The following is a 15936-nucleotide window of genomic DNA, read 5'->3' as shown; positions in this document are numbered from 1 at the left end:
TATCTATCTATCTATCTATCTATCTATCTATCTATCTATCTATCTATCTATCTATCTATCCATCCCTTCATCCCTCCCTCCAAGAAACATGTGCTCACCTGTGAAATCTATCTAAGTCTAAGATAAGATATTTAAGTCTAAGATAAGTCTAAGTCTAGGCATGGGAAGAGCACTGTGAGCAAAAGGCAGAGGTTGAGAACAGGATTTCATGGAGCTCAGGGCTCAGGACAACCCCACCCATGAAAGCACTGATGATTTTGGTGAGATGTGCCCAAAATGCCTGCCCTTCCTCTTAGCATCCTCCAGCTCCAGCCAAAGCCACCCGAGTGGGAACAGCAGTGGCACATGAGTGTTGAGAGCTGGGGGTCTCCAGGGGATGCAAGGAATGAGCAAAGGCAGGGGATGAAAGGGAAAGAGGCCACATGTGAACTGGGCACAGTTGGCAAAGGTCAGAGTAGGAGGGGACTGTCCTCACTGAGCCAAGTAGAGCTCAAAAGCTGGTGATTTACTGGTGGCAAAATGTACACGAAGAGCTCGGAGAGGTTGAGCCCTTTCTCACCTCACAAATCCACCCAGTCATCCCTCTCCAATCCCATTGTTTCTTGCCAAGCTTTTCTTGCTCATCCTGTTCAGCTTCTTAGTGTTGAAATGGAAAAAAAAAAAATCAAGACTAGAGGAGTGAATTTCAGCAACTCTGTTTGCCCTGGAGGGATTAACTCCTTAATGGCTCTTTGCAAACAAAAGTATAATAATTTTTTGTTGCCTACACTTGTGCTGCATTAAACAGGGCAGGGATTGGCAGTGCCATGACTTGGGCTCACACTCTGGGGACAGCTGACAAGGCTGGTTGCACGAAGGCAGCCCGTGTGTGGGTACTGAGCTTCACAGCATCCACACAGGAGAACCTGGAGAAGGATTCCTCAGAACCAGCTACATGATGTTTAATAAATAATAGGTGGAACCTGGGAGTCTCAAACAGTGTCACAACGTCCGAAGTAGTGCTGGGATGACTTCCCAGAGCCTACCAAATGCAGTAGAGGAGCATCTCATTTTCTGGATTCTGCCTTCCCGATGGGACTACTGAGAGATAAATCCTGCAATGGCCAAAGCCATTCATGTGTCAGCTTGTGGGAGCAGAGTGGCCCAGTACCAGGTACGGATGAGTCCTCTGTATGTGCTTTTCACCTTGCTGGGGGTGGGAATGGCAGAGTATTGCCAGAAGCTGACAGCAAGAAGAAGATAATCTGGATCAACAGAGTGTCCTTGGTGTGGCCCAGTGACCAGAACTGAGCTATTTCTATCTTGTCAGCAACTCCAGGACTCAGGAGAAAAAAACCCTTGGTGTGAAAACCTGGCTGGAGAATGGACAATCAGAAAGGTTTCCAAGGAACACACACAGCGTATCCCCTCCTCCCTGATAACTGCCCGGCCAGCAGAGCCACTCATCAGGTGTGGGGAGCGTGTTCATGCCCAGCCTAATATCCCCATCTATTTATTTCATGTTACTTATTTATTCTGTTTATTGCATATTATTTATGACAGCCCCATCTATTTATTACTTGTGCTTGCCAGCAGGTCAAGCAGTTTGCAGAGCTGGGCATGATTCTGCCTGCAAGTCTCTGCACGTGGCAAGAGACACCCACGGTGATCCAAAGAGCAGAAGGTTTTAGGACCTCCAGTCCAAAGAAAATAAAAATGCTGACAGTCTGGCTGGATTAGGACTCAGTGAGATTAATTTGCAACCTCTGCATCCCCCGCCTTTTAACAGAGGGATAAATATGTTTAAAGGATAAAGCATTGCTCTCTAACCCCATCTGACGTCAGTGGAGCAGCTTGTGGGGCTGGAGAGCTGAGCTCAGGGCGTCGATTGTCGTAAGGCACCTCGTGGTGCCACCATCAGCTGCACTGCGGGGCTCTGCCAGACACTGAGCTTCATCTGGAGCACCCAGCTCAGGGTTTGCAAAGGTATTCCCACCCCTGACCTGTATCCGAAGAGTAAAAGGAGCAGAAGTCACTTCAGGAAGCAGCAAAGTCAGTCAGTCAGTAGATTGCCTAACAAAAGGGCGTTAAGAGTAAGAAATTGGCCCTCAGGATTGGAGATGTTGCCATCGATTTGCAACACAATGCTGAGGCTAATGAGGGTGGGTCACGCCTGTGTTTAAAACTGCACCTTCAATTAACAGCTTCGGGTACCTTTTTCAAGCGAGACAAGGTCAGGTTCATGTCATTTCATCCACAAAATTATGAGAACCAGGAGAGAGTCCTAACCACAGCTTGATATTGCTTCCCAGCGGGATCTTTCACCAGGAGTCAACTGGCACACCAAATTAGAGAAGTTGAGGAGCCAAGGACCAGCAGGTCCGGGTGTCACTGGTGCCGGCTGGGACTTGCTGTTCCAGGAGCCCACGAGACCTGCGGCAAAAGCCTGTTCGACAGCCTTTTATTTAGGGATGTGTTCTCCCATCAGCCAAGGGACAACCTGCTGGCTCAGCAGGCAATGGAGTCTGGCATGTCACAGCTTCAATCACCCTTTCCCACCAAACCAGCAGGGAATAAAAGAGGTCCCCTCCCCTGGAGCGGTACTGGCCTCACGGCAGCGCTGATGGGCACTGGTGCCTTCCTCCCCAGTGCTCCCAGTGAGGCACAGCAGGTCAGACTGGGAAGCTGGGCTGGAACAGGGTGGTGAGAGCCTTTGGGGTGTCCCACACCTGTCACAGGAGCAGTGGGAAGAGGTCCTGGAGTCTGTGCACCAACCCCGGGTCAGGGCAGCCACGGCCCCATTAGGTGAGATGGGACCGTCTGACTGCCGGGCAGCATCCAGGGAAAAGCACTGATGGAAAACGCCATCAGCTCACAGGGAAGTGAGCCCAGAGAGGTGATTTGTGGTTTTTGGTCTGCACTCTGTGTTTCCCACTCCCTGGGTGCCCGCCAGGCACACCCCAGGGGAGCAGAGGCAGGAGATGCCCTGTCGTCCCCAACTCCTGGCTGAGGGGCTGTCCCAGGGATCTCTGATCCCCTCTGGAGACCCCACGGCAGGATTTGGAGTTTGCTTACTTGTTTATACACCTCCTGGGCCCAGCCACATGTCCCATCTGCAAACATCTCCCACTGCTGGCAGCTGATTCATTTTCATTTCAGCGAGGATTTGGGTCACAGCTTTGTTTCGGGGTTTTGAAAGAGAAAGAAAACGCTCAGGCACAGTAAAGGAGACAAAGCAATCAGGGAGAAGTCCTCTTGTCCCTATGACAAAATACCAACTGAAGCTGCATATTAATTTTATTCTTTTTTTTATTCTTGCATTGGGCAAATTGTTTTCACAGAATTTGAAAGGGAATTAAAAAAAAAAAAAAAGAAGAAAAAAAAAGAGATGTGTTTAAACAGGATTAACTTAAGCAAGAATTTGTATTACAGAAAGATGCTTACAGAATTTCTTAAAGTCAGAAAAGCAAACAGTATCCTAATCTGATAATCTGATCACCTGATAAAAATTACAAGTCATGTTCTTAGCAGAGAAAAAAGTATTTACTGGAAATGGACTGTCTTGAACAAACTGAATAAACAGATTAGGTGAAGAGCATTGCCTAAAAGGACAATTTTACAGAAAGCTGTTTGGAATGAGGCAGAAGCAACATATTTAGGAAGAAAATGGGAGGGGGGGAAAGAATGAAATCATGAATTATTTACTGTAACCAACGTGCCTTCGTGCTATACCAGGGAACTGTAATGGATGCAAGCTTCTTTGCATAAGTAACTTTATTAAATTTTCATTTTGCTTTCTGGCTTTGTTCTCCCAAGAAGAAAGGTTTGGGACAGGAGCTGTGAAGAAAGGGGCAGAGGAACAAACACAAACCTGCTGTGGCTTCCCTGGGAGTCCCCCTGGGAAGTTTCTCCTGGAAGGATGGCCAGCACAGGGACATATCCAGCACAGGGACACCCAGCACTGGGGGGGAATCCCTGCCGCTCATTTCAGCCACACAAATTCCAGTGACAAATTCTGTTACAAAAAATAACCTGCGACAACATCTGGAAAGGCTGCTCTCCCTCACACTGATTTTCTGCTTTCAGAAACCTCTCACTGATCTTTTGCCACTTCCAGGTGATGCAGGTTTTCCAGGGAATTTTAAACGGAGCACAACAGCCTGAAGATCTGACTGTGCCCCAGTGCATGGGCTGGAGCAATTAATTTCTCCTTGAAGTGTTGCTTCACCTCACAACTGGACTCTTCCTCCTTGAGACTCATGATGTGGTGGTTACGTCATTAACATATTTATCAAGTTTATCTGATAAAAAAGCCTCGGGATTCTGGCCGTTGTTGTAAAATAACTGTCCTTCCTTCAGGCTAAAGAAAAAGTCATCAACACCTCCTGACACCTCTGGGATCACCACTTTCTCTGTGAGCAGGGCACGGGGGTGCCAAATGTGGGCTGAACCCTCTGTGGTTGGAGCTGCACAAATCCACTGCCAGGGAGGATTTTCTTGCTCCCACGTGTGTGTACTGGAGTTGGTGAAAGAACTCCAGTAAGAAAACACGCAACACAAAAATGAATGACTCAATCTTTTTTTTCTAAACAAATCAGATAAACCCTTTGTATATTCCCTAAGGCACTTTGTATACCCCCTAAGCCCCTTTTTTTATTTGGCTTTTGCACATTTCCACATCAGAATCACAGCCTGGACTGTCTCTCTGTAATTTCCCTTCAGGATTTCTGGTAATATCTTTTCAGGGTTTATTTATTTCTTGATTCTTTCTCCATATTCAACCACATTGAAAGTGTGATTAATTACAATTCTTATTGAATTTCAAAACCACTGTTTTGTCTCTAAGGAGATGACCTGAACGGAACCCACAAGAAAGATGGAGAGAAACTATTTCCGAGGGCCTGGAGTGACAGGACAAGGGGGAATGGCTTCATACTGACAGGGAGTAGGTTTAGATGGGATATTGGGAAGAAATTCTGCCCTGTGAGGGTGGTGAGGCCCTGGCACAGGTTGCCCAGAGAAGCTGTGGCTGCCCCTGGATCCCTGGAAGTGTCCAAGGCCAGGTTGGACGGGGCTTGGAGCAACCTGGGCTGGTGGGAGGTGTCCCTGCCCATAGCAGGAGATGGAGTGAGAAGAAAAAACAACAAAAAAGGAAAAGTAAAAAGAAAGAAAGAAAAAAAAAGAAAAAGAAAGAAGGGAAGGGAATGCAGTATCAGTCAGGAATAATCAGAAGGCTCCTCTCCCCCCACCCTGTCACTGCTGTAGTTAAAAGCATTTTGATCAGCTTTATTCAGGTGCTCCAAATGGAGAGAAATTTCAAAATCCTTTAAAGGCAGCACTAAACTTACAAGATACATCAGCCAAAAAAAAAAAAAAAAAAAGGGTAAAACCAAACCAGCATCTTTACAGATGCTTCCTCATGGTGTCAAGCATTTCCAGGTACAAAGTCTCGGTTGCATCGAGCCCCAGTATGAAATCCAGGTGGTTCCACTGGGGAATCAGCTTGTGGTGGACCAGGTTCTTGATCTGGGGGAGCAGGAGGGCTGTGTCCCGGGGATCTGCCAGGCAGTCCAGCCCACCACTCCAGATGGCCGTGGGCACTTCCATGTCCTTCACGTTGTAGAGCGGCGGACCCTCCTGAAGGGATGGAAGAGCAGGGTTTCACAAGGGGGAGACATTGCTGGAATGCAACAAAACCTGCACTGTGCAAGAGGAATTGCTGTTCTTTGGGAGTGGAGGGAAATAAAAACTGGGAAGGCTTTCTTTTAGAAAGAGGAGAAGTTTCATTCAAAGTTGTGGCACCTGATGCGCTATAATTTGATTTAAATTAATCAATAAACTAGTTCTGGCCTGCTAGAAATTCTAGTTCTGATCCTACAGACAATTTTGATAAGCAGGCAGAATTTCAGCTGCTCTGATCTAATGCTGGTGGATCATCCTGCTTCAAGCAGGAGGTTGGACTGGGGACCTCTAGAGGTCCCTCCCAACCAGCTCTGCCGGGGTTTGTGGTTACACCTCACGCAAGCACCAGCCTTTTCCTCAGCTCCATAACAGCAGAAAAGTGTTTGGAAGCAAGTTCTTGAAATTAAAATGCCCTGGAGGGTTGTTTTAGCTCAACACCCTGAGGACTTGCCATCAGGGCATTTATCAGCCATATATCTTGCTACCTGCAGTGTGATTATTCCAGTTCAGAAGGACGTCACCTTCGGGACAACTTGATTTTTTTCTTGTTTAGGGAAGAAAGAAGTTTGTTGGGTTTTTTTTCTGTTTCAATGCTTATCCACTCTTTCAGTGAAGAAATCTTCCCTAATATTCAACCTGAACCTCCCCTGGTGCAACCTGAGACCACTTCCCCTTGTCCTACTGGAAGTGAAAAGCCCCTAATGCTTGTCACCATCTAAAAGGTGCTTGCAAAATGGAGTTCAGAGCAGACATTGCTGTTGTTCCAAGCAGAGATCCTGCTGACTTGCTACTTGAATTTGCAAGGAGAGGACCATAAATTCAGGGGAATGGATGGGAATGGGATATGTAAGTGAAAGGGAAGACCAGGGCCATTGGAAGCACTTACCTGCCTATAGCGAAGACTGTTGTAAATGGTCCCCCCATCAAAAGCTCTCAGTGCCCCACTCTGAAATCCCTGCAGCAAATTCAGACATTCAACAGTCTAAATGAAATCACAGTTCTGGGGGGGGGGGGGGGGGGGGCAACCCCTTTAAAAAAGGAAACTCAAAAGTTGGTTTTTGTCACTGAACTGGTAAGATTTTTCAAGTGTGTCTCACAGGTCTGGCATAGGCCCAGTACAGTTAATTACTGTCATTACAGAGATTATGTTTCTATGGTTTGTGGTTAATGGTAGGATGGGAGAAAATAAAAATGTTCTACAGAGTGGGATTAGGACTCTAAATATTCACTGTTGGCTGAAGAATTGGCCTGAAGTGACACGATCAAAGACGTGGGGTTGGAAGGAGCCTCTGAACATCTCCTGTCTGACTGGAACAGGACTATCAGCAATACAAGGTCAGGGTGGCTGTGGCTTGATCCCTCCCATGTCCCTGGGCACTGTCCCAGGCCATTCCCCACTCCAGGAGAAGAAGGATTCCCCACCTCCAGCCTGATTCCCCCAGGCTGTAATTTGTCCTCAGTGCCCCTCATTTTGCTCTCAGTCACTCACTGCTCAACTGATACGCTGAAATCTGGCAAAGAATCTTAAAATTATAGACAGAAGAGAAAACCTGGTGGACTGATGAAGACTGACACCACTGAGCAACAGCACTTCAGAAAACGGAGTGTGTGCTCTTGCTCCAAAGCCCACAGAGTTATTTTGGTGTCTCTGGGCAGGAGTACCACACTGGGAAGAGGCTGTGCCTGCAGAGAAGGTGCTCAGGCTGAATCCATGATCCACAAAGAACTGTGCAAAACATCCAGGTACCTTTAGCCTTGGGAGGAGAGAATGAGGGCAGCAGAGCACAACTGCAGTGTCACAGGGGCTCTGGTGGTGGCTGTTCTCATGCCCACAAGGGGAAGAAGAAGAAATAATCAACTTAATTGGTAATAAGTTTAATTGGGTGCTGTCCAGAAGGATCTCTGCCCCAGTGTGATTGCCAGTGGCCCTCAGGCTGCAGGGCAAGGCTGGAGCTGGTCTGAAATAAGAGCCCTGATAATGTGCCTGCTTTGGATGCAGGGTCCTCACCTCCAAGTGTTTCTCTTTAAGGATCCTCTCCTTTGGGGTCACTCTACTTGGCTACTTCTACAAGAAGCTGCCAAGCATTTTTGGAGGGGCGAAAGCAGAAGGTACAACAAAGACACAACCAAGATATGTTTTGCAGCAACCAACACAACAGACTGCCCACAAAATACTCTGCACAGGAAAGCAGCAGGGAAGGTTTACCTGCAACCAGTGGATTATGTTTTGGACTGAAGTCCCCGCTGGGACGTGCCCGGCGTACACATCGACCCGGCTCTGAAAGGACACCAGCACATTTCACAACGGGGCCCACCTGGCTCCAAGGCTTCGTCCTTCAGGAGGACACCGAGGGCCCTCTGCAGATCTATTCCCACGTACCATGTTTGTGTTCTTCCAGTTAAATCCGAACGCCACAGACAAGAACCTCAGGCAGGTCTTCGAGCAGGCACAGAACTTGGAAAGGAAGAGCTCACTCAAGGCAGTGTGTGGGAGGAAGTCTTTGGTGCCAAATATCTCCTGCAAAATTGCAGATGTACTCACGAAATACAAAATCTGGTCGTGCTTTTTCCCCAAAGCAACCACCACTTCACAGCTTCCATTTTACCCCCACATTAAGGTATGAGAATGCCCACAAGCGGAGCCTTCCTTGCATCCTGTTAAATGCTTCTGTTCCCTGTTTTTTATGTGTGTGACATCTTACATCCATTATGCTCTGGAGTTGAGGGGTGAGGCTCAATTCACAACCAGTTTTATTTGCCAACATTTTGGCTCTAATTCTGCCAGAACATTTTGGCGAGTAAATTCAGGACAGAAGGTCTCTGGACTGATATGTGTGATTCTCTTAGTTATGAAAACAGGTAGAACACAGAGTTTCTCTCTCTGTAAATGATTTGAAATATTCTATGTAAGTAGTTTCACAATCCCTGTTAAAAAATACACTCACAATATAGCCTGGACCAACATACCTTAAGCCCATGGTCAGAAAAGAGTGCGAGCTTTCTAACTGGACTTGGAGAAAATGTAACTGTGGTCACAGGTGCTAGAGCAAGGAACATTTTGATTTTCTGAGCCAGCTGAGGCATAGTGGAAAAGGCTATAAAAGCTGGGGAGGGGAAGAAAGTAGAAAGAAATGGTTTACTCTTTCAAGACAGTCATGTACACAGCTTAATTTCAGTAAATTTTAAATTCAGATTTAAAATTCAGATTAAATTTAAATTCAGATTTTGCAGGTCCCAGAGATGATGTAGACATTCCCTACTGTCACCAAGATGGGTCCAAAAGTCCCACTCACCTACAGTGGTGCCTTGTGAATGACCGATGTAATACAACTGTTTCTGTCCTGTTTTCTGTTCAATAAAGTTTATCATTGCTGGGAGGTCGTATTTAGCCATTTCATCAAAGCTGTAGAGGGAAGAGTAGACACCTTACTGAGAGTTGCAGCATCCACATCTGCCCAACCACCACCACCAAATCACAGAATCAGCAGGAGGGGAGGATCACCCCACAAACTTCTTCATCCTACTCAGTGTGTCCTTGGGAAAGCACATGGGGTTTTCACCTCAAGTAAGTGGTTGTGCTTCAGCTCAGCCTGCTTCACTCCTCCCTGAGATAGGGCATCATCACCTTCTGAAGATGAAAGAATTTGATTGTTCCTGAGGCCCCCAAACTACCCATTTACCTGAAAGCCCAGAAATCGTCCCGTTTGGGAGACAGGAGCAGATGTTGCTTGGACCAAGTGGTCCCTCTGCTATTCCCAATCCAAACATCGTAGCCAGCATCGGCGAGAATGAAGCCCAGGCTGTTGTTGGCCAGATTGATGATCCAGCTGCTGCCTTCTACAAGGAGACCATGCTGCAGAAACGCGACGGGTCTCACACCTGGAAGACAGGAGTTGGGATGACTTTTTTTTTTAGTGCTGTCTGTCATCCTTGGAGACAGTTTAGGAAGCATTATCCTCCTGAATTGTGGCAGTCAGGGTCTGGGGAGGTTTGTGTCAGTGTTCCCCTGGATTTCAGTAACAAAGCAGGTTTGTTATGTAGCAGATGCACCAGGTGCATCGTATCTTTGCCTTTATCCCCAGTGCCTCTGGGAGCATTGGCAGAACTTGGGCTGCCCGGGGAGCTCTGTGGGCAAACACGGAGCAGCCTGGAGATGTGATGGGAAAAGATGCAGCTTTTCATGGATCTGGCCCCCCCATTGTCACTCCTCACAGGACAAGAGGATCCCCTGGAAGCTCCTCAAGGAGTACTGACCAGTGTCCTGACCCCCCATGTGGCTGCAGGACCACATATTGGAATGCAGGCTCCCGGGGGAAACCCAAGGAGGAACCAGGAAGGATGGGATGCTTCTCATTGCTGGGATTGCAGCCTGACAGGGGCATGGCATCCACAAAGGGTGAGAAAACATGGCTGCAAGGGAGCAGTCCACCCTGCAAATTCTGGCTGTTCAACAGTGATGCCACAGATGCCAAGCCACGGGGAACCTTGGAAACCCTCCTGCACGAGCCCTGGTATCCCAGGCAACAGCAAAAGGTGTGGGTGTCCTGTAGGGTACCAGTTTTACCTAGGCATCCAGCATTTTCCCTCCCGTGAGGAATTCTGTCCAGGTGAAGGATATAGCCATCCTCTGTCACCACGTCGTACTCCTCACTGGGGTATCCCCAGTACGAGACTATTTCACTCTGAGAGAAGAAAGCAAATAATGATGTTTTCAAGGCTCCTCCAAGGCAATCCCTAAGTGCAGTATTTAACTCTCAGTGTTTTATACTGGATGTTTCCTGGACTATTGCCCCAGTGCCATTGTACTTACGACATTCATCCGTGCTTCTGGATTCTTGGGAAACGGAGAATTCAAGAGGCACTGCCCGGAACCCATCCCGTGGAACACGGACACCAGAGCTAGAGCCAGCCACATCCTCACTGCCTGGAACAACACAGCCACACTGCCAGTGCTGGGGGCGACCTTTCCTGCTTTCTACAGGAGTGTCAGGATGCAAGGCAAGGTATTGCAAACTGGAAATCACTGAGCATTTAATTATGGCTTTAAAACCAACCCATGACAGAGTGCTGTGGGTCCCACTTTAAATGGTAAATTCCGGTGTTCCCCCCAGCAGACTGATGGCTGTGCAAACACTGTCTCTCACATCCCCAACACTGCATTCCCTCCCTAAACAGAAATGAAATTGCGACAAGAAAATCTCTAACTACTTGTCCTTCTCCTTGATTATTGTGAAAAAAATTAGAATTTATTACATTTAGTTCAGAAAAGGATATTTATAAGTGCCAATCTATGCACAAAACTGAGAGAAATGTATCTTTCCAGGAGATCTAGACATCACCGGGTTTCACACAGCTTAAAAAAGTACTCTGTGTTCTAGAGAGTGAATCTACCACAGAAGGTGGTGAAGGCAAATGGGAACAGCAACTTTTATATACAGTTATGGATAATAGGTCCTTAAACAGATGCTGAAAGGTCTGGGCAGGGTCATTCCCTCAGTGACCACGAGGTGATGGACCACTGGGCAGAGAAAACTGGTCTGGACCAACCTCTAGGACCAACCTCTAGAACCAACCCAGCAGATCAGACTTGGGTCCCCTGCTCTCAGACGAACGGGGGCCACTGGGCTGGAGTCACAAGTGCCCTTCACACCCACACCGAAACCCAGCTCGAGCAGTGCTTTTCCCACACTCACCTTTACAGAAGGGAGGGCAAGCAGCCCAGCCGAGGGGTGGCACAGCTCCTGCAGCAGAAGACAGGGAGGTGTGAGCCCCTGGGATGGATGGGTGGTGCAGGGGAGCAATGCAGAGGAGATGGAGAGCGGCACAGGGCAGCAGCAGGGGACTGAGGGTCACCTCTCGCTGGTGCACGGTGCAGTGCTCCTCATGTCTCTGGAGACAGCCCTATTTGAACTGTCTGGAGGGTGGGGTGACACTAACAGAGAAGGCCAAATGTAAACACACTGAAATATAGAACATGTAAATCATTAGGCAACACCATGGTTTAGAAAGTACAGTTTCCCAGAATTTGTTTGTGGAGGCCAGTTAAATACTGTTTAGGCAGAGACAAATAACCGTGGATGCTCGGAGGTGATGTCCATTGATAAAGTGGTTTAATTGATATTGCTGAAGAAAGTTTCCAGTTTCACCTTTCAGTGAGCAGATGATTTATTTATTCCGGGAGACATAATTAAGTTATTGCAAAGGAAGATCAAAGTCTAAAATGGATTTCCAGTGGCAGATCTTAGATGGTTTAGAGATGATGATGTTCCTATGGAACTCTACAACCCCTTGTTATATAGACAGAGATGTCAAATGTGTGATGGAGATTAAATCCAAGGCAACAGACTAAAAACATCTCCGCTGGGTCAGGCTGGGATGGAGTTCCCTTTCCTCATACCACAGGGATGGGACACAGCCAATTTGCCATAGCAACACTCTTTTTCTTGACCCAGTTTTCTCACTTTTGCTCTTCCAATTCCCTCCAGTTGTCCCACTTTGGGGTGGGGGCTGGAGCAAACAAGCAGTTGTGTGGGTGCTTAGATGTTGGCTGGGGTCAACCCACCACGATATCCTTGTTTTTCACACCCTTACAGGAAAATATGAAGAGTACCTAAGCACCCTGTCCTACATGTGCCCTGCCAACAAGGAGAGTCATCCCTCTCCATCACCCGTGGCAGGGTGTCCTCTGCCCTGCTTTCCTGGATTGTTTTGCTTTGAATATCGCGGTGAAAGGTCAGTAGGGAAAGATGTCTCCTGGCTGTCAGCCTGGAATGGACCTGAGATGCATCCAAGGCACACACCTAGATTTGGCAGTTGGTCCCACTCTTTAAACACAGCCACAGCAGAACACTGGTTCGTAATTCAGGGATCTGGACGTTAAGAGGGGCTTGGTTTTAGGATGCCGAAGCCACACTTCTCTGGATGAGACACCTTTGACTTTCATCTTTGGAGGAAACAGATAATGCACTCCAGGGAAAGGGCAGAGCAACTCTGGTCACGCTCATCTGGAGGCACTGTCCTCCCTGAAAGGTGCAAGACCAAGGCTGCACTCAAAAGAGTCCCACAGCACCAGAAGAGTGAGACATTATCACACGTCTTATGAGATGCTCTGTCCTCTCAAAGGTCATGTGCAGCTCTTGCTGAAGCATTACCACTGTACAGGCTGAATGGGATCAAGGAGAGTCCCTTGACCTTCATTACATGGCCATGACATCAAAGAAATGTTGGTGGGAAAGGATCTCTAGAGGGTTCCCTCTGCTGCCCCACTAGAGGCAAGACAGTTCCCACAACTGGATCAGACCGACCCTGGCTTTGAGTAGCCACGTTTTGGAAATCACCCAGGATGGAGATCCCACAGGTGACCATCCCAGACCTGCTCCACACTCTCCATGGAAAGAAGTGTTTTCACTTCCACGTGTCCAGACCCAACATCCAAAGGCGCAACAACTTTTTCCCTTATCGTATTCCCTGACCCTTCAGAGAGGCATTTTGCTCTATCAGCTTTTGCCCCCTGAGGAGTCACAGGCTGCTCTCAGACCACCCTCATCCTCCCCATGGCCAGAACCAATGAACTCAGCTCCATCCACCTCCCGCCGTAGGGTCACTGCCGGTTTTCCAGCCTCCATGGGTTGTCTCCACATCCCTCTCACCCAGCACTCCAGAACTGGATGCAGCATCCAGGTCTGACCTCCCGGGGGTGACAACTGACCCAGGCAGCCCTGGCTGCCCCGGTGGCCCAGGCTGGCGTTCTCCATCTTTGAGGAGGGAGCACATTGTTGGCTCCTGCTCAGTTTGGTGCCTGCCACCCCTCCCAGGTCCTTTCCAGTAAGGCTGTTATGCCACAGCTCCTAAACAGAGCGTTACCATGCCCTGCCCTCATCCAGGGCCGCCTGCCACCGCCACATACTTCAGGTAGGTGTTTAACCCCAAGGCAGGAACATGTCATACATCCAAGAGTTCTCACCCAACTCATGCAGCCCTCTCTTACAACACTCCTGCTTTCTCTGCTAGCAGTCCCCATGGTGTGTGCACCAGTGAGCACAGAGCTTTTTCCATTGCAGTGGAAACTTGAGCACTACCCATCGTGGACAGGTTGGATATAGGGGAAAGGTCCTTCCCTCAGGGGGTGGTTGGGCACCGGGCTCCAACCTTTCTCCAAGAAGTTCCCATTAAACAACATCTGCCTTGAAGTCAACTTGGAGCTCCCACTGAAGATAAGCATCACCAACACCTGCCTCCCTTAGGCACAACAAGCTCCACAGAAGGGACTTCACAGCAATCTGCTGCTAAACCTGCCAAATTGCCAGGTTCTGGTGTCCCCCATACCACAACGATCCTATCAGAAATTGTCTGGAATTTTTTCTCTCACCTACACAGCTGGGAAAGGATAGTAATCCAAATACTTCCCAGCAGTTGCCCACGCTCAAGGCTCTCAGAATGGGAATTTGTTTTTCCCAGGCAGAGGTGGTGCACACGTGTCACCAGCCCTCAGCACTATCTACTCCAATTTCAGCATCTCAGGATCCCACTTTCCTAACATCAAACCATGGCTTCTTGCAAATTACAGGCCAGTGCCATGCAGGGTTTCATAAAACCCCCAGGTGTTGGACATGGCCCATCAGCACTTTCTGGAAGGTGTCACACCCTCCAGCAATTCCTTCTGGGTAGCATCTCCAGGGGGCCAGGTTTGGATTATGGTAAGAGCTGCTCAGTAGGGCAGATCAAACCCAGTTTAGAGCATTCCTGGACTACTGGAATGAAGTCAGTCTGATGCTAGAGATGGCTCATCACAGAATCACAGGCTGGTTGAGGTCAGAATGACCTCTGGATGTCATCTTGTTGATCCCCCAGTGCTCACACAGGGCCACATAAAGCTGTTTGCCCAGGACCATGTCCAGATGGCTTTTGAATATCTCCAAGGACAGAGATCCATCCTGGGCAACCTGCACTGGTGCTTGGTCACACTCATAGTAAACAAGTGTTTCCTGATGTTCAGAGGGAACCTCTGCTGTTTCATTTTGCCACTTGCCTCTGGCCCTGAGCACCACTGAGAAGAACCTGGGTATTCATGGGACCCTCCCTGTGAGCCTTTTCTTCTCCTTCTTGATCAGTCCCACCTCTCTGGTGCCCAACCATCCTCCTAGTCCTTTGCTGGAGCCTTTCCAGTTGGACTTTCTCTTGCACTGGGAAGTCCAGAACTAGACACAGCACTGCAGGTCTGGCCTCACCAGTGCTGAGTAGGGGGAAGGAAGGCTCACCTCCCTCGACTGTTGCCAACATCCTCCTCGTGCAGCCCAGGGCGCTGTTCACCTTCGTTGCACAAGGACACATTGCTGACTCGTGTTCAACTCGGTGTCCACCAGCATCCCCAGGTCCTGCAGTGCAGACAGGTGCCCTTTGGCACGTGCTGGTGAGGGGCTGTTCCTCCCCAGGGGCAGGACTTGATAAGCTTTCTTGAGGTTCAACCCTTGTGTGTGTGCAGGGCTGTGTGTGCTCATGTGTGTGCTCACATGTGTGTGCAGGGCTATGTGTGCTCATGTGTGTGCTCACGTGTGTGTGCAGGGCTGTGTGTGTGCACAGGTGTATGGATGGGGGGTGTGTGAATGGGGTGTGCACGGGTGTGTGGGCAGAGCTTCATGGGCACGTGTGCGTGCAGAGGGGATGTGTGTGCACACGTGTGTTCAGGGGTGTGTGTGTGGGCATGCAGGGTGTGTGTGTCCAGGTGTGTGTGCACAGATGTGTGCACAGGACAGAGGGCTCTGTGTACAGGTGTGTGTATACAGGACAGGTGTGTATACAGGATGTACAGGTCTGTGTGTTACAGGTGTATGCACAGGACAGAGGGGTGTGTGTACAGGTGTGTGTACACAGGTGTGTGAGTACAGCTGTGTGTGTGTACAGGTGTGTGTATGTACAGGATGTACACGTCTGTACAGATGTGTGTGTACACATGTGCACAGATTTGTACAGATGTGTGTGTACACGTGTACAGATTTGTACAGGTATGTGTACAGGTGTGAATACAGGTGTGTGTACAGATGTGTGTGTCCAGGTGTGTGTGTGCAGATGTGTGTGTCCTGGTGTGTGTGTGCGCAGATGTGTATGTACAGATGTGTACAGGAGCATGTATGTGCAGGATGTACAGCTGTGTGTGTACAGCTGTGTGCGTGTACAGATGTGTGTGTACAGGTGGGTGTATGAACAGGATATACAGGTGTGCCTGTACAGATGTGTGTACAGGTGTGTGTACAGGATGTACAGCTCTGTGTGTGTACA

General features: G+C 48.6%; 1 protein-coding gene across 1 annotated transcript; it reads right to left on the bottom strand.

The window, feature by feature from the left end:
- Positions 1 to 5382: 5382 nt before the first annotated feature.
- On the bottom strand, positions 5383 to 10495 carry LOC113957842 (lipase member K-like). The gene is made up of 9 exons (XM_027665658.1): positions 10472 to 10495; positions 10226 to 10343; positions 9342 to 9540; positions 8955 to 9064; positions 8629 to 8765; positions 8042 to 8179; positions 7868 to 7939; positions 6548 to 6616; positions 5383 to 5616 (listed from the first exon to the last, which is right to left on the bottom strand). Exons 1-9 carry the CDS (start codon positions 10478 to 10480, stop codon positions 5383 to 5385), a joined length of 1086 nt encoding a protein of 361 aa, XP_027521459.1. The 5' UTR covers positions 10481 to 10495.
- Between the last annotated feature and the right edge of the window lie 5441 nt (positions 10496 to 15936).

Source organism: Corapipo altera, unplaced genomic scaffold (genome assembly GCF_003945725.1).
Source record: "Corapipo altera isolate COAL_440 unplaced genomic scaffold, ASM394572v1 161, whole genome shotgun sequence".
NCBI classification, from domain to species: domain Eukaryota; kingdom Metazoa; phylum Chordata; class Aves; order Passeriformes; family Pipridae; genus Corapipo; species Corapipo altera.
This window is presented reverse-complemented; position numbering and strand designations above follow the sequence as displayed.

Excerpts from the sequence above, each read along its gene's own strand:
- LOC113957842 (XM_027665658.1), bottom strand. Across the intron at positions 9,541-10,225 it reads GGAAAATGCTGGATGCCTAG|GTGTGAGACCCGTCGCGTTT; the intron begins GTAAAACTGGTA and ends CCTGTCTTCCAG. Across the intron at positions 7,940-8,041 it reads ACTGGAAGAACACAAACATG|AGCCGGGTCGATGTGTACGC; the intron begins GTACGTGGGAAT and ends GTGTCCTTTCAG.